Source organism: Capricornis sumatraensis, chromosome 22, assembly GCF_032405125.1.
Source record: "Capricornis sumatraensis isolate serow.1 chromosome 22, serow.2, whole genome shotgun sequence".
Lineage (NCBI taxonomy): Eukaryota > Metazoa > Chordata > Mammalia > Artiodactyla > Bovidae > Capricornis > Capricornis sumatraensis.
This window is the reverse complement of record NC_091090.1, coordinates 9,544,525-9,563,111: the sequence shown is the minus strand read 5'-3', so window position 1 is coordinate 9,563,111 and position 18,587 is coordinate 9,544,525. Positions and strand designations below refer to the sequence as shown.

At 38.0% G+C, this 18,587-nt stretch overlaps 1 protein-coding gene across 3 annotated transcripts in view; it reads right to left on the bottom strand.

The window, feature by feature from the left end:
* Positions 1-18,587, bottom strand: part of BMP5 (bone morphogenetic protein 5) — a 136,925-nt gene that overhangs the window by 53,818 nt on the left and 64,520 nt on the right. For all 3 annotated transcript variants that reach the window (XM_068994350.1, XM_068994352.1, XM_068994351.1), the window contains one exon: positions 8,464-8,656. In XM_068994350.1, coding sequence (XP_068850451.1) covers positions 8,464-8,656 — 193 coding nt within the window. The remainder of the gene's footprint in view (positions 1-8,463; positions 8,657-18,587) is intronic.

The window sequence follows — 18,587 nt, the reverse complement described above, 5'->3', positions numbered from 1 at the left end:
AGAGTTGACTTACTGGAAAAGACTCTGATGCTGGAAGGGATTGGGGGCAGAAGGAGAAGGGGACGACAGAGGATGAGATGGCTGGATGCATCACAGACTCAATTCACGTGAGTTTGAGTGAACTCCGGGAGTTGGTGATGGACAGGGAGGCCCGGCGTGCTGCAATTCATGGGGTTGCAAAGAGTCGGACACAACTGAGTGACTGAACTGAACTGAACTGAATAGCACAGATATGTCGCTGAGATGCTGTAAGGTGTCAAGGGTCTTGCAGTTGTGTAGCACTGCCTTTCTTATCATAGAGATCTCAGAATTCAATAGGCTAATAGCCTGGTTACTATCATTTAAGGCTTATGCAAGTTGTCAAGGCTTAGATATGGTCAATTACATCCTCCAACCCCATTGAAGGCACACACACACACACACACACACACAAGCTTCTAAATGGTCATACCAGTAGAATACAGATCTTTGACCCACTGGGATCATACCAATGGTAGATTGGTTGTGGTTACCTGTAATTTGTTAACATGTATGACCTTAAATTCATGGGAATCCCAGGCTACACCTTCGTATCATGCCTGTAGATGTCAAGGCCATAAATGAGTGCCACAAATCCACTGAGTTCTCCACCAATCACTCTCTCTAAGGGTAATAACAGACATAGTTCATAAAGCACCCAGCCTTGTCTCATAATTACCAGGTTGATCATTTTTAGTATGATTTAACCGTTCCCAACATAGGGGAGCCTTTAAACTTAAATGACCATAGCCTGGTGTTAACCATGTAGATCTCCCCCATAATTGTAGGAGTTTTCCTTTTAGTAGATGAGAAGTTAATTTTTTCTTAGTTGAATTCAAAACACTATTACATCTTATACTATATATGAAACAGACAGCCTACAAGGACCTACTGCATAGCACAAGAACAGTGCTACAGTTAATATATTTTAATAACCTGTAATAGATGAGAATGTAGATGAACATGTTGGGCTTCTCTGGTGGCTCAGAGGTAAGAATCTGCCTGCCAAATAGGAGATACAGGTTGATTCCCAGGTTGAAAAAATCCCCTGGGGAAGGAAATGGCAATCCACTCCAGTATTCTTAGCTGGGAAATTCCATGGACAGAGAGGACCCTGGCAGGCGATAGTCTGTGGGATCACAAAAGAGTCAGACATGACTTTGCAACTAAACAACAACATATATGTATGTATAAATGTATAACTGAAACACTTGGCAGTTCACCTGAAACTAACACAACATTGTAAATCAACTGCATTTAAATAAGAAAAAAAAATTTAAAAAAACACTAGAGGAGTACATCAAGGCTATATATTGTCACCTTGCTTATTTAACTTATATGCTGGGTACATCATGAGAAATGCCAGGCTGGATGAAGCACAAGCTGGAATCAAGATTGCCAGGAGAAATATAAATAACCTCAGATAGGCAGAGGACACCACCCTTATGGCAGAAAGAGAAGAGGAACTAAAGAGCCTTTTGATGAAAGTGAAAGGGGAAAGTGAAAATCTGGCTTAAAACTCAACATTCAGAAAACTAAGATTACGGCATCCAGTCCCATCACTTCAGGGCAAATAGATGGGGAAATCATGGAAACAGTGACAAACTTTATTTTCTTGGGCTCCAAAATCACTGCAGATGGTGACTACAGCCACAAAATTAAAAGACCCTTGCTCCTTGGAAGTATAGTTATGACCAACCTAGACAGCATATAAAAAGCAGAGACATTGCTTTGCCAACAAAAGTTCATATAGTCTAAGCTATGGTTTTTCCAGTAGTCATGTATGGATGTGAGAGTTGGACTATAAAGAAGGCTGAGCACTGAAGAATTCATGCTTTTGAACTGTGGTGTTGGAGAAGACTCTCGAGAGTCCCTTGGACTACAAGGAGATCCAACCAGTCCATCCTAAAGGAGATCAGTCCTGAGTATTCATTGGAAGGACTGATGCTGAAGCTGAAACTCCAATACTTTGGCCACCTGATTCAAAGAGCTGACTCAATGGAAGAGGCCCTGATGCTGGGAAATCTTGAAGGCAGGGGGAGAAGACAGAGAATGAGATGATTGGATGGCATCACTGACTCGATGGACATGAGTTTGAGCAAGCTCTGGGAGTTGGTGATGGACAGGGGAGCCTGGCGTGCTATAGTCCATGGGATCGCAAAGAATCGGACACAACTGAGGAACTGAACAACAACAATGAAGTACATACATAAAACCCACATGCTTGACAACAAGAGTTTTAAGAGGTGACCAAGACTTGAAACTGTCTGAAAGTACTAGTTTCTTTTCCCATTTCAGTTCTTAAGTTGAGAAATATATGAAGCCACAAATAATTAGCACTCCAGAAATAATAACTGCAATTCAGTATTAAAATTAGTTTTTCAAATTGAAATTCTTTGCATTTTAACTGTGATCACCTGATAAATAAATGAAGTATTTTTAATACATTCTTCTCACTTTCAGAGAATTACAGACAAGGTTTTTAATTGTCAAGAACATTTTCCATAAAAATGGAAAGAAATAAATTATCTGTGTTCATCCTATGCCTCTCGTGGCCTAAGAAAAATAAGAGAAACTTAAAAAAAAAAAAAATCCTGGTGTTTTGTTCAGTTTAGTTTAGCTCTTTGCCTCTGTCTGCCTGGAAATGTTGGATTGTTATTTTGTAAAGAAACATGTAAAGCTGTTTCATTATCTTCTTTCACTCAACGATGCTTATGCTTGCTTTTGATTATAAAAATAATTTTTACTATAAAAATTTAGAAAGTACAGAAAGGGGGCTGAATTAAAATTTAAAGTTACCACCGAGCGGTTAATGAAAGCTTGCTGCTTCCTTCGTTTTGCGCATGAATTTATTCTAACTAATATATGTATAATGTATAAATAAAATTTATTTCATACTTTTATTTAATTCCCTGGAGACGAGAAAGGCTACCCACTCCAGTATCCTGGCCTGGAGAACTCCATGGACTGTATAGTCTATGGGGTCGCAAAGAGTCAGATACGACTGAGCGACTTTCACTTTCACTTTCATCTAATTAACATTACAGCCTAAGCACTTTCCAGTGTTACTATTAAATAAAATATCTTTAAAACATAATTTCTATTTGCTGTATAAAGTGTAGCATTTCAATATTTCAGGAAACAAAGTACAACTTTTTATCTTCTCTTTAAAACTGAAATATTCTCAACTTAGGCAATGGTAAACAATAATACTGTGATAAACATTTATATGTGAATCTTTGTCTAATTTTCCATATCTCTGATATTTCTGTAAAATAAATTCATGGATAAGCAGTCTCTCACTTGCTTTGACTGTATTTTACAGGACAATTAGATTATTTATTTACAACTTGGGTTTTCAGGAACAAGCACACAAATAGCTTCAACTGCTCATAAGCTGGATGGTGTTCATTTTATTATTAGACTTAAGAATGTACCAATTCCCTTCATATGAATCAAGGATCAGGTAATTTTTTTAAAGAAAATCAACTATCATCATTTTGCTTACTTTATCTTGACATAAATAATAGCAAATGGTAGCTACTGTTATTATAGTAACCACCTACTTTTTGTTACCCTTTGTATACAACTCCCTAAATCCTAGTAAAATAGATGATCCTAGAAAGCTGTTGATATATTTATTAAGTATCAACTCTAGTCTTAGCACTGTGATAAGCACCAGTCTTTCCAACAACATCTGAAATATTTTTATTGTTCTGAAAGTCTTATTTTTGCTTTTATTTTTGGTTAGATTTATAAACTGAAACTTCAAGATGTACTTTCTCCATATGGGAATTCTGAAGACTGTGGTCTTATTACTATACACTACCATCGTCTACAATGACTTTGAAATCCTATATAGAAACGTGAAATACACTACGAGGTGTATGTGCCCTTTCTGCAGCTTCTGGCCCTTAAATGGCTTTCTTTGGCAGAGAAACTGGAGTCCAAAAAGGGGGTCCTAGATTTACAGACAATAGCACAGCATAGGATTGCATTTTATTGCACTGTGGATGGGGCTTCCCAGGTGACGCTAGAGGTAAAGAACCCTCCTGCCAATGCAGGGGATATAAGACACTTCCATCCCAGGGTCTGGAAGATCCCCTGGAGAAGGGCATGCCAACCCACTCCAGTATTCTTGGCTGGAGAATCCCATGGACAGAAGAGCCTGGCGGGCTACAGTCCATACCGTTGCACCAAGTTGCACACAATTGAAGCGACTTAGCACACACGCACACTTTGGATTAATGAACCATTGGCAGCGGATGAATGTTTTTTTCACATATAAGGAAGGCATATTGCAAGAGATTCTCCCACCTGGAGAATGATACATAAAATTGAAGTGTCAGGCATGCACGTGTACATTTGTATGTTTTAGTGATTTAAACAAATAGGGAACAAATTCCATACACATTAGCAAATATACAGAAGACAGTAAGTATAGCACAACCCTACAGGAGAAAACCAAGAACTTCCAGATAGTCAAGATGGATTAAGAAAAGGCAGAGGAACCAGAGATTAAATTACCAACAGCCGCTGGATCACAGAAAAAGCAAGAGAGTTCCAGGAAAGCATCTACTTATGCTTTATTGACTACGCCAAAGCCTTTGACTGTGTGGATCACAGCAAACTGGAAAATTCCTAAAGAGAAGGGAATACCAGACCACCCTACCTGCCTTCAAAGAAATCTGTATGCAGGTCAAGAAGCAACAGATAGAACTGAACATGGAACAACAGACTGGTTCCAAACTGGGAAAGGAGTATGTTAACACTGTATATTGTTACCTTGCTTATTTAACTTATATGCAGAGTACATCATGTGAAATGCCAGGATGGATGATGCACAAGTTGGAATCAAGATTGCCAGGAGAAATATCAATAACCTCAGATACACAGATAACATCACCCTTACAGCAGAAAGCGAAGAGAAACTAAAAAGCCTGTTGATGAACGTGAAAGAGAGTGAAAAAGCTGGCTTAAAACTCAACATTCAAAAAACTAAGATCATGGCACCCAGTCCCATCACTTCATGGCAAATAGATGGGGAAACAGTGGAAACAGTGACAGACTATTTTCTTAGGCTCCAAAAATCACTGCAGATGGTGACTGCAGCCATGAAATTAAAAGACACTTGCTCCTTGGAAGAAAAGCTATGACAAACCTAGACAGCCTATTAAAAAGCAAAGACATTACTGTGTCAACAAAGGTCCATCTAGTCAAGGTTATGGTTTTTCTACTGGTCATGTATAGATGTGAATTTGGACCATAAAGAAAGCTGAGCACCGAAGAATTGATACTTTTGAACTGTGGTGTTGGAGAAGACTCTTGAGAGTTCCTTGGATTGCAAAGAGATCCAACCAGTCCATCCTAAAGGAGATCAGTCCTGAATATTCGTTGGAAGGACTGATGCTGAAGCTGAAACACCAATACTTTGGCCACCTGATATGAAGAACTAACTCATTTGAAAAGACCCTGATGCTTGGAAATACTGAAGGCAGGAGAAGACTGAGAATGAGATGGCTGGATGGCATCACCAACTCGATGGACATGAGTTTGAGCAAGCTCCAGGAGTTGGTGATGGACAGGGAAGCCTGGAGTGCTGCAGTCCTTTGGGTCACAAAGAGTCAGACATACTGAGCAACTGAATTGAACTGAACTGGACAGGACAAAATCACAAAGCAGCAACAATACTTAATAGTAAATATTAAAAAATGTGAACTTGGTAGAACTGAATTAATATTCAGTTGAATTCACTGAGTTAGATATTTCAAAATAAGGTTCATTAAATTGAATAGAATCCTATCCAAGTTATGCCATTCTAGAGTCTGGAATGGTAGGGTGAGAAAATATCAATCAAGGAGATACATGTAGTTTAGATTTCAGAAATCATTATCAAAGAGTTAGGAAAAATATCAGTGAAATTCTGGATCTTATAGTAGATTTAAACACATATTAAAATAAGTAAAGACTTAACCAAATTATACCCAAGAATAGTGATAGAGCAGTCAGACAGAGTACATGTTTACCAGTTATAATTAGAGAAATACCATAGTTTCAAAATAGACAAATGTTTCATTTTTGAAGAGAAATGAAATTTTCCAAAACTATTATATCTGATTAAGCATCAATACTCATAAATATTTCAAAATGTATTATTAATAAAACTCAGCATATGTTTGTTCATAAATAAACCTATAAATATCAATGAATAATTATTAAATAATTATAAATATTAGCATTATTTTCTAATTACAAGTGTATTTGTCCTTTATTTTCATCATTGTTATTATGTCAAATTATGTAACTGTATTTAACATACTTACAACATAGAATGAAAACAAGCTCAAAGCATAGCTAGTTCAGTGGGGGACATTCAAAAATATCCTGAGCAGATAGAGCAATGGACCTAAATAAAAGTTAGGACCGTTTACTGTGGTCAGTGTAAATGTCTATATTTGGATTCAAACAAATTAATAGGGGCCTGGTGTACAAACAGTTCCTGTAAAAAATACTTGGCATTTTGAATAACCAACTACAGATTTAACATACATAAAAATATATTGCGAATAGTCAAAAAGTAAGATAATTCGAGCATTTTAGGATATGTCCATGGACGAAGTAGCTGCAGTCCATGGGTCGCTGAGCGACTTCACTTTCACTTTTCACTTTTCAGTTTCATACATTGGAGAAGGAAATGGCAACCCACTCCAGTGTTCCTGCCTGGAGAACCCCAGGGATGGGGGAGCCTGGTGGGCTGCCATTTATGGGGTTACACAGAGCTGGACACGACTGACGTGACTCAGCAGCAGCAGCAGCATGGAGGAAGTACCCCATTCATGGCTAATGATAATTTCAAAATTGTAAATCATATCAAACAAATTCATAGTTCTGATTCTAAAAATAAAAAATTACTTAAGACACTGTCCCTTCTTTCAGGATGTCACAAGCCCAAATGTCAAAACAGCCATAGTTAAAAGAGAAATATAAATGAAGGATTTAACTATGGCAATATAATTAAATAGTATCTGGATTATTATTTTCAATTCTAGTCATTTAATTTTAAAAGACACCACCACTATTTAGTATTTTTTAAAGAATAAAGTAGTGAGAAAATAATTAGTATCTTTTTATAAATGGAACCACCAGACTGAGATTTAAAAACAAACAAAAAAACTCACCCATAAACAAGTAGCTAGTATGTGTTACACCTGAGAAAAGAGCAGAGATGTTTCTGCTTTGAAATCACTGCTCAGAAAATAACAGTGTACAGAGATAAGCTTCTATTAAGGTGTGTCCTGTTGAACTAGTGTTTCATAGGATATTAAGGATAACCAAAGGAAAAGATTCTGTAGTTGAATAATTTTGAAGAAGACCAGGTAAAACCAAATTGACAGGTTTCTTTGTTGACAAGACTTTACTATTCTGATATTAATGGTGAAGCACCTAAAACACAGTCAGACAAGTAGACTTTTGAAATGCATTTGACCCCAGGAGCATTTTATTCTCTTCTTTCACTGAGTATTATAAGGAGTTAGTTTCTATGGAACACTCACTGGAAAACCCTGTACACTCTAACACCAAAAAAACAAAAAAGCAAATGTCAGGAGCTAGAAATATTCAATAAGGAGAGAGAGGCCTCCGCAGGTTCATGACAGGTGTCTTTCTAAATGTTTGTCTTGTCAACAAAGGACATAACATTTCATCAAAGTGGAAATCTAGATTTAATGAATGGAGAACAAATTCCACCTCAACATAATATCTCAATTAGAATTTTTAAAAAAATGTAAGAGCAGTCCAACAAAAGGGCTTATCAGTTGTCAAAGGTTTTGTATAAATAAAAGGTTTACCAATTTCTATATTGGTGGAAGGTCTGAAAATACCACTAAAGTCTCTTTCTAATTCTTATATTTGATAGCTCATTTGCAGTAATTATCAGCTGAGGTTTTCATACATTTAGTATTTCAGATTCTCTGTCCATTTTTGTACCATTTTGAATTAAGCATTTTATAGACAGAAGACATACAGATTAGCTGTCCGAATTTACTGCAAATACAAAACCCACTTAACAGATATACACAGTTTACACTTAACACCAGGAAAAAATAAAGTCACTGTTACTTAAAAGACAAGTGATTTAAATAATGTTAATCATACATTCCATATGCACAGAATTAAAATGGAAGTTTTCTCATTTTAGAAACGAGGAAACGGGCCTGGAGAACACATACAGGGAAGCATAAGACACGGCGTCGGGAGTACGAAAAAACTGTGAAATATACGAGGCACGTTTCAGTCAGTTACATGCGTCTTCCACGTGTCTATACATGCCTTGGTGCCATCACATGCAAACAAGCATGATTCGACACATGACACGGGTTATCAACGGATTTTACTACAGTGTAACGTGCATCTGCTAGGATGGTAAGTCAAATGAAATATTGATACCTATTTGTGTATTCCTTGATGATCTGATATATGCTAATCTTAATCGTTTCATTTTCAAACCGGCCGTTGCTCCTATCCTTGTATATCCGGAATTCTGCAGCAGTCACTGCTTCTCCTTGAGGAATCTGCGTAAGATCGAACCGGAATTCTTTGTAATGCCTTCGCTGGTGCGAAAAATCTTTGTCTCTTTCAACTGAAACCAACAAACAGAAAAGGAAGTAAAATGTTAGTCCTTTATTAAGTATGGAAATTAATGGTAAATTCTTTCACTTTGGAAAACAAACAAGCAGGATGTTATAAAACTGGGAAAACACTAAAACCACAGACTCATACGTGTTTCTAGTTAAAGGAAATTCCACAAACCAACAGCCTTTAGTTCAAAAGCAATATAACCTCTGCGGTTTTATACAAATTCCTGGCTCCTAAATGGAAAGGTTATCCAAAAATGTTTTTTAAAGGGATGGTTGTGAAGTTATTACTAGTGTGTGTATCCAGTACCGGAACAGAGGAGGCTTCATACAAGAATTAAGACTCTGTGATAGAAAGCTCCGGAGTTCCAGGTGAGGTCAGCGGTGAGATTTAGTCCAGCCAAGAGAGGAAAATCGGAAGGCGGCCCAGGGAGCGGCCGGCACAGCGGGACTGTGTTTATGAAATTTTAGAGGTCAAGGAAATAAAACAAATTCATTTTCACAAGGAAGATTATTTCTAAAATGTCTTCCCAGGAGAGTTTTTTCCTCCTTTTAGCAAATGCAGTGCTCTATTTTTTTTTTTTTTTAATGCACTTTCATTAGTTCTTAGTGGTTACTGAGTGCAACCTCCCCAATCGCCCCCCGCCCAACCCCGCGCCCCCGGCCTCTGCACCGCTGGTGCAGCAGCATCCAGTCTCCTAAAGCCCTCCGCCTGTTTTTAGGCTCTGTAATTGAGAGAGGAACATGATTCCGCCTTCAGCAACCTTCCTACCAAAAGAGGTCAGAGAATTTTTCCTCTTGGGAATGTGAAGGAGTGTTGAACTCAGGACAGGAAGTGTCAGGCATATCATCACATAATCTGGCTTTATAAAATGCTGTATTGCTTGATACAGTCTATGCTTGTTATCCACCAGGGGTCTTGGCCTTCCCTAATCAAGAGAAATTGATCAGAGGTCAGACAAGGCTTTACTGGGGCCCCTGTTACAGCAGCAGGGAGCAAAAGCAATAGATGCCCTTGCTTGGTGCTGAGCAGAGGGTGGCAGTGAGCTGGCTCCTTATATGAGCTGAGGGTAGAAGTGGGTCCGGGGTCAGGCCAGAGGGATGGCTCAGGTGGTGCTGTGTGCAGAGGGCATGTGTAGGACCCTGCTTTTGCTCTCAACACCCTGTTTTTCCTCCAGGCTCTTTAGAAGTGGCAGTTGAGTTTTTGATCTTTTTGTATTGGTTGTCTCTATTTTGCCCCAACTGGCATACACATAGTTATTTTTAGCCCCTTATAGTTTCTTTGTATTGTTTTTCCTCAAGAAGACCAGTCCAGGGGCAGGCACGGCAGTGAGGAGGCCTGCATCCCACCTTGTCTCATGCTGGGTACCAAAGTCTTTCTTAAAGAGCCACCTAATGAAAGGGCACATGTTTAGTAATGACATATCATTTGATGGAATTAAGTTTTGCAGCATTGGTAGGGTTCTTACAATCTCAGTTATCTCAGATAATATTGGACAATGAAGCCTGGCAGATGATGGTCCAAAGAGAAATGACTGAAGCAATTTAGCATGCATAGGACAGGTTACAAAAAATCCACTGCAAAGTACTGTGTTCCAAGTGTCTCACAAACCTACAATAATATTTTTTACATACATCAGTGATATTTCATTGCTAAAATGTCATTAAAGAAGATAAAAGATGTATGCTATAAAAACGACTCCCAAAGTTTGTTAATGGCATTAAGATACAAGAATATTTTTAGGAGATTAATTAAAATGTCATTACCAACGTTGCTGGAAATTTATGACATTGGGGTCCTAAACCAGAGAAAAGGTCAGGATTAAGACAGAGAGCAGGCAGTCATGATCATTGAGGAGTGATTTTGGGGAATCAAGGCTGTTGGACACTTAAGTACCAGCATCAGACAGGTTCCAAGTCTGAGAGGAAGCTCATGATAAAGAAACCCACAATTCTTTGCTTTAACCTCAAAAATAATCTCTGGTTTATTTTCCCTAGAGGAGTAGCAGGTGGTTTAGGAGAGCAAGAAGTTCAGCCCCACTTCCACCTTAGATACCTAGCCCAGCAAAAAGGAAAAGGTAAGCTATGCCTGGAGGCATCTTCATCCCATGAACTTGGAGAGAACAGTGCTCTCAGGCTGCCTGGCTACACCAACACTATCTCCCATGACTCATGAACTTTTGTTTTATTTAAATATCATTATCTTGGTCCTAAGGGCTTTCCTTGTGGCCCAGCTGGTAAAGAATCCGCCTACAATGTGGGAGACTTGGGTTTGACCCCTGGGTTGGGAAGATACCTGGAGAAGCGAAAGGCTACCCACTCCAGTATTCTGGCATGGCGAATTCCATGGACTGTCCATGGTATTGCAAAGAGCTGAACATGACTTAGCAACTTTTACTGGTCCTAAAAGAGGTTCATTCCTGGAGAAATTAATTTACCTTTCCCTAAATAAGGAAGAGACTGCATTTTTAATATCCTATTGTGTTCCATAAATTAAATCGCTTTTTTGTCTAAACTTCAGCTGGCTATAGTGTAGTCTGCTATGAACAAGCCTCCCCCTCCAAAGTGTAAGGGCAGAAAATTACCTACAAACAGGATTTCTAATAGCTAGAGTGTACATATGAATTTAAAATTAGCCAAAACTCTTTTTTTACATAGCACTACATTTAATTCACTGTAAATTTCTTCTTTTCTGATCCTAATTGAGACAAAACAGATGACATAATGAAACATATTAAAAATAAAACTGTTTTCAGCATTTTATTAACATTAACACATTACACTTTACAACAATCTGTGGGGTAGGTTCTATTATCATCCTAATTTTGAAGATGAAGAAACTGAGGAGGCAGAGTAGAGAAACTTTACCAAATAATTTGAATCTATTAGGTAGAAAGAGGCATCAGCAACAAGGGGTGGCCTGTCTAAAAGGGATGCAAGCTGATCTCTGAACTTCATGCCAGGCGCACCCAGGAGAGCTCACAGATATGCTTCAAAGTAACCACAGAGACTTTTTCCACTCCTGCACAGGCACCCTAGGTACACAGGAGGTGCAAAATAACCTCTAAGTAACCTTGGGCAAAGGAGTCCATTAAGGGCTCTTGAATATTTTACATTTAATTATAACAGACATAAACAACACAGCTTGTTTATATCTTATGCGAAGACATAAACAACACAGCTTGTTGTTATATAACTTGCAATTTTCAATTGGCCTTGGGGGTAGGCCCGTTTGAATTCCCTTTAATTGACTGGTGGTGGGTACAAGTCCTTCTTTGCACAGGGCATAGACAAAAGTAGAAACTGAAAGTATGAAAGGGGGGAAGCCAAGAGGGATCAATAGGAAGGATGAGAACTACTTTGGGGTCAGCCTGCTCCCATGTCTTGGGAGTGTCTGTCTTATAAAAGATCTGTGAGCTGAACTGAGCTGTAACTTGTCTGTTGGTCTACACCTTTTACTCCATGGCTCCAAATTTTTATTGTGACAAGATAAGAACCGAGGAAGAGAAATAAACTGACCTGAGAGATCCAAGCACTTGAACCGAACTGTGATTCTTAACAGGAGGCTGGGCTGCTTGTGCTAAGAGACTGTTACTTTGTCCTAACTAAGTATTTATGCTTTAATAAAGATCAGATACATTAGAAATTTGGGATTAACAGATACACACTACCATATATAAAACAGGTAAACAATAAGCACCTACTCTATAGCACAGGGAACTATACTCAATACCTTGTAATAACCTATAATGGAAAAGAATCTGAAAAAGAATATATATATATATAAATATGCATACATATATATGTGAATCATTCTGTGGCACACTTGAAACTAACACAACATTGTAAATAAACTATATTTCATTTTTTAAAAAAGGAAATAAAAGATCTGAAATTTTGCATTTACAAGTCCAAAATCCAAAAACCTCTGTAAACTGAAATTTTGGCTTTAGCTTCAACTGGCAGAAAAACTGAAAATTAACCAATTTGAGATGATTTTTAAAGTCCCCATTTATCCCCACTTTATATTTATTGCTTTGCTGCAGAAATATTCTGTTTGTTTGAGTGGGTGGCACTGATCCAGACTCTGCTTGAGAAATTCCACACTTCAGACTCTAAGCACTCATCAGTCATTCCAAAGTATATATTCTCTATTCTGAAAGTCAATATTCAAAATTCTGAGTGATAACAACCATTATTCAATTTTCCATTAACAATCAATTTTGCTTTTGAAATTTAGACAAAAGTAACTGTAATTTTGGACATCAGAACTTTGACATGAGTTTGTTAAGGTCCAGTCTAAAGCATGCACCTGCGCAATGCAGACAAGTATTGAATTCATATTATGTAAAGTCATCTACTGTTCTGGAATCCCCTGTGAGATGTTAGTGTAATAAAGTGGAAAGCTAGAGTTTCAGCTGTTATTATAAAATTTCAGTTTTCTAATCCAGGCTCTTTAACCTAACCCCTTAAGGGGGCAGATTTTCAAAGAGTTTAATAAAATTTTATATTAAATATACCACACAAAATAAAGTTGCAGAGCAGATTTGTCCAGCAATTCAAATTCCTACATCCTACTGCTTTGAATTATAATTGCACCAGTAAATTCCAGGGGACATATTGCAATGAGTAATGGAATAAAAGTAGTATTTATATAGCCTTGCACTCCTAATGATGCTCACAAATATTCACAAGGTAATCTCAGTTACTTAGGGAAGTGTCAAATACTCATATCCCCAACTTAAGAATAAGAAATTGGGTGATGACAGCTAGGCAGTAACAGATGTCCGTCTTCTAAAGCTCATTATAAATCTTTGTTCAATGTCCATACCACCTACATAATGACATCCTACTTAGGGACTCATTCATTGTTAGTACAGGTGACTCTTGAACAATACAGGGGCCAGGAAAACTGACCTTCTGCACAGTCAAAAAGCTGTGTGTAAGTTTGACTCTGCAAAACTACTAATAGCCTACTGTTGACTGGAAGCCTTACTTATATCATAAACTTTTGATTAACACATATGTTGTATCTTATATCTATGTATATTGTATGCATTCATGACATACTTAACTTTTGTTAATTTTTCTGATTTTTCTAGGTCATTATGTTCATGTCTGAGCTTTTTCAAACTGCTTCAGATCTCCGAAAATGTTTCCAATATGTTTATTGAAAACATCTGCATGTTAGTGGATCCATGCAGTTCCAACTGTGTTGTTTTGGGGATCAACTGTATATTTCAACAATCTTTATCAGCAATACACAAGAATGGGGAGGACAGGTGAAGTAGCAAGGGTTTGATCACCAGTGTATAATCAGCATCTAACCCAACAAAATATTGATTCAAAGAAATCTCCTAATAAACTTTGGTTGAATGAAAGCCTATGAATAGATCAAAGGCTGTTTCTGTCTTTTCCTTCAGCACCATCAAGCCACATTTCCCACTGACTGAGGGCATCCTGATTTATTTGCCTCTCATTTGGGGGGAGGGGGACATATATTTTATTTACTCCTCGCAACTTTACTTATGTCCTTAAACTTCTCTTACTTGCTCAAGGGCCCACAGCCTATAATTGGGAGAGAGCAGATTTCAACCCAAGAGCAAGATGTCAACTTCACAAGCCCCAGCAAGACACTGTGTCTTTGCTTTTCCTGGATGTCATTTTGTTTGTTCATTTTGTCTAATTATCCCTCGGGAGAGTTGATCTTTCAATGCTTTCATTCTCCTCTATGAGCTGTTCCTGCCCTAGAAAGGAGGCTTTACATTCTGAACTCCACACATTCTAGAAATCACTCCCTCCAGCCTTTATCTTAGAAAACATTGTATTATATTCACTTGTTTAATACTTACTCCCCTTCTTATCCAAGGAGATGTTTATGAACAAGCAAGCAATTGTATTCACAAGTTGAATTAATATTTTATAATATTTCTTTTTCTTTTTCTTTTTTTTGTAGCCACATTGCATGGCTTGCAGGATCCCAGTTCTCCAAATAGGGTTCTGTGAAGTGGAAGACAGAGTCTAACCACTGGACTGCCAGAAAAGTCTTTATATAATATATCTATTAGCAAACAAGGTCATCCTTTTCCTACAACTACATTTTAAAATAATTGTAACTCACTAGCTTTTAGCTTTCTCCATCAGAACTACTACCAAAGCAACACTTCCAAAAGAGATGAATGAGAACACATACATTTCATATTCTTTAAATGTAAGCTTTTTACAGGAGCTATCTTTGCCTTGTTCGTGTTGCGATTACTTTTATATTAAATATATTGTGTTTCTCTGTATATTACACTGTGCTACATAACTCAGTGCAATTGTAAATGGCTTGGAAAGCTTAAAAGATACTAAACAAGTAGAAAAATCATTACAATGTGTACAAAATATTTGGAGGTTTTGATTTGATCCACAATGTATTAAATATTTGGATCTTTCAATTCATTATTTTACTTCTGTGTTACATCAACAAATGCTATGCATGAGTTTCCAATACAACCTTATTATCATTTCTAATAAAGTCTGCATTACAAGATTAAGGTCTGCCAGATCTCATAAAAACCATAACTGTCAATACATTCCTATTCAAGAGAAGAAAAGATCTCATTGCCAGCCAAGACAAATAAAAACAAAAAGTGAAACAGTGAGCTCACTCAAGTCACACCAAGACTTGTCCATGGGGATAAAATAACACAGGGGTTGAAACAGGCTGAGACCAGGAGGTTAACACTTGTTTCTGGTGGGGATCATTTCTTCATCCCACAACACTTCACTGTTTCTCTCATATGAGATGCAAAAGAGAGTATAGAAACAAATATGTGCTCAATCACTCAGTCATGTCTGACTCTTTGCAACCCCAAGGAATGTAGTCCACCAGGGTCCTCTGTCCATGGGGATTCTCCAAGCAAGAACACTGGAGAGGGCTGCCTCATACACCCTCCTCAAGAGGATCTTCCCAAACCAGGGACTGAACCCAGGTCTCCCGCATTACAGGTGGATTCTTTACCATCTGAACCACCAGGGAAGCCCAAGACTACTAGAATGGGTAGCCTATCCCTTGTCCAGGGGAACTTCCTAACCCAGTAATCAAACCAGGGATTCCTGCATTGCAGGTGGATTCTTTATCAGCTGAGCTACTTGGGAAGCCCTTAGGAACAAATATAGCTAGACTTCAAACATACATCTTTATCAGTTGATTCACCTTTGAAAATTGTATTTAAAAAGAGAAAAAGACAACCTGCCTAGACTTCTATTTTCTTATCTGGTATGTATCTAACCAGATCAACGGGCTATATTTTGCCAAACAGCCATACAAATACAACCCAAATGCCACAGGCTCCTCTCCCACTGTCGTTTGGGATACACTCTTGTTTCGAAGATTGTTACATGAAAACCAGCGAAGATCGCCATACACTAAACAAGTGCATCAACACAGAGTTGTTTATTTAACATTTGAGCTGATGGTGGCCCACAGAGCTCTCTACAAAAATGAAAGATTTGCTTCCTACACACGCACGCGCGCACACACACACACACACACACACACACACACACACACACACACCAACTCACAGAAAAAAACATCAAAAAGTCAGCAGAATTAATACAGCTTACTACTCAAAACAGAATTGTAATGATGATGGAAAATGTACCTCCTTCTGCTTTCAGAAAGCATGTTTTGTGTCTTTCAAACGTTTCCATCTACAAACCATCTAGAACAACTGAAAGGTCACCTACACTGACAGAAACAGAGAATGGATTTATTTTTATAGTTTATTTTAAAAGTGGCAACATCAAAGCATGCAAGAGGTAATATATGAATCAGAAGATTCACATTCCATGAGTAATGGGCTGAGAGTGAAAAGAAACAGGATTGCCTTTATAGAAGCCCCAAACTACATTCTAAATGCTCTAAATTGCCAAAGTTCTGCAAAGATTAAGCTTCTTGTGTTCAAAGACAAGACATACACTGAGGCATTTTCTTGGTGAGATATAACTTTACAGAAGTCAATGACTGATGGCATTCCCTTTTTTTCCAAACAGACACCTCTCTGAATGACTTTATCATAAGTAGAAATTGGATAGAAATGTCCTGACTAAATATTTTGCTGTCTGCAATATCTGAAGAGTAGGGCTAATTAACAGAGAATTGCAGTTTTATCTATTTAGTGATTTATCTGCCGTTTTAAGGGGATGCATCCATGGGTAATCAGTCTTAATCTCCCACACAGGGCTGGAACTTGGAAGATTCAAACAGAACCAGTAGCTGCAAGGCAAAGATATCATTTTCCCAGGAGCACAGCCAGCTGTTGAAAGAATACAGATCACTGTTTGCTGCTGAGTGCAAAAAATCATTAAGAGATTACTCATAGAATTATTAATCTGTATTACATTTTAAAGTGAGAAAAAAAAGCATAGCTGTCATGTGACTCCCGAGATGTCTCACTCTGCGAGGCATTCCTCACTGACTAGTCCATCGAGAAACATAAACTTGGGCCTATAAAGGCCTATTCATTGGTCAGTGAATGCACACGTTACATGTTTCTTTGAAAGGATAACCATCCCAGAGAGTGTGGTAAACTCCAGATTCCAGAAACCCTAAGAGCCTCTTAATACCATAGCCATGTGTGACTTGAAAAAGGGAAAACCGTCCCCCGGAATGGTCTATTGCGAAGAACAATTTCAGTTGACTTTTGAATGTCCTATAGTTGAAGTCTTCCTACTGGTGCTCATAAATGCTTCATGAATAGAGTTTGATAAGGAGGAAAAATTGCAAAACAATCGTGAGATGGTTAAATTATTTAAATTTTGTCCTGTGCTAGGTAAAGAAATTTCCTGAATTAATTAAAAGAATGCTGCACACAATTTTGAAATTGACAAAATCAAATTACTGATCCAATATTTATATATTACTTTGCTTTAAAAATATGAGCAATTTAGGGACCCAAAAATTAAACCTGAGATATGCAGAATAGATTTGTGACTGCCAAGTAGGAGGGAAGTGTGAGAGGGAGGGGGTGGGAGTTTGGGATTAGCAGGTGCACACTATTATATATAGGACGGATAAACAACAGGTCCTGCTGTAGAGCACACGGAGCAGAATTCAAAATCCTGTGATAAATCATATGGAAAACAATATGAGGAAGCATATATATGCATAATTGAGTCACTTTACTGTAGAGCAGAGATTAAACACAACTTTGTTAATCAACTATAGTTCATTAAGTCTTCTACAAAAAGAGCTTTGGAACTGGAAGGAAGATTGTCTTAAGGTTTCCTCTCACTTCTCAGACTGGATGGGGCCCAGGACTCAGCCATCAGTGGTTATTAGAATTCAATAATAATAGCTAAATCAGGAATTGGAATAAAAACTGATATGTTAAATAATAAACAGTAATAGCAATAAATTAAGTACTTGTTGATTTCATAAGATTAAGACATTTTCATTTTAAACTTTTTCTCCCTTCCTTGATCCAGTCCCAGTTCTGGCTGTCAGGGAGCTGCTTTTCTCTCTCTGGCCTTCCATATACACACATCTTGATTATCCTGAAAATAGCCACGGTGCTACCTGTAACTTTATTCAAGCCAAAAATATTCATTGCATAACTGCTCTGGGTCAGACCCTAATAGTTAAGGAGATCTGAGAAGCAAAGAGCTAGGAGCTCAGGATGAGAAGAACAGACATGGAGAAGCACCATGTGGCACAGTGGGGTGGGGTTTTGAGGAAGACATGTGGGGACAGAGGAAGGAAGGAAGGAGCAACGCAGGGTGCAGGAGGCTTCAAGGGGAGGTCATTCTGAACTTGGCCTTAGAGAATCATCACCACATAGACAAAGGAGTTTGTATAGGTGGAATTAGATGTGAAATTTAGGGCCACAGGAGTAAATAATAAATAGTTCATTGTCCTTGCACATGGTGGGTTGAGGGTGGACCTAG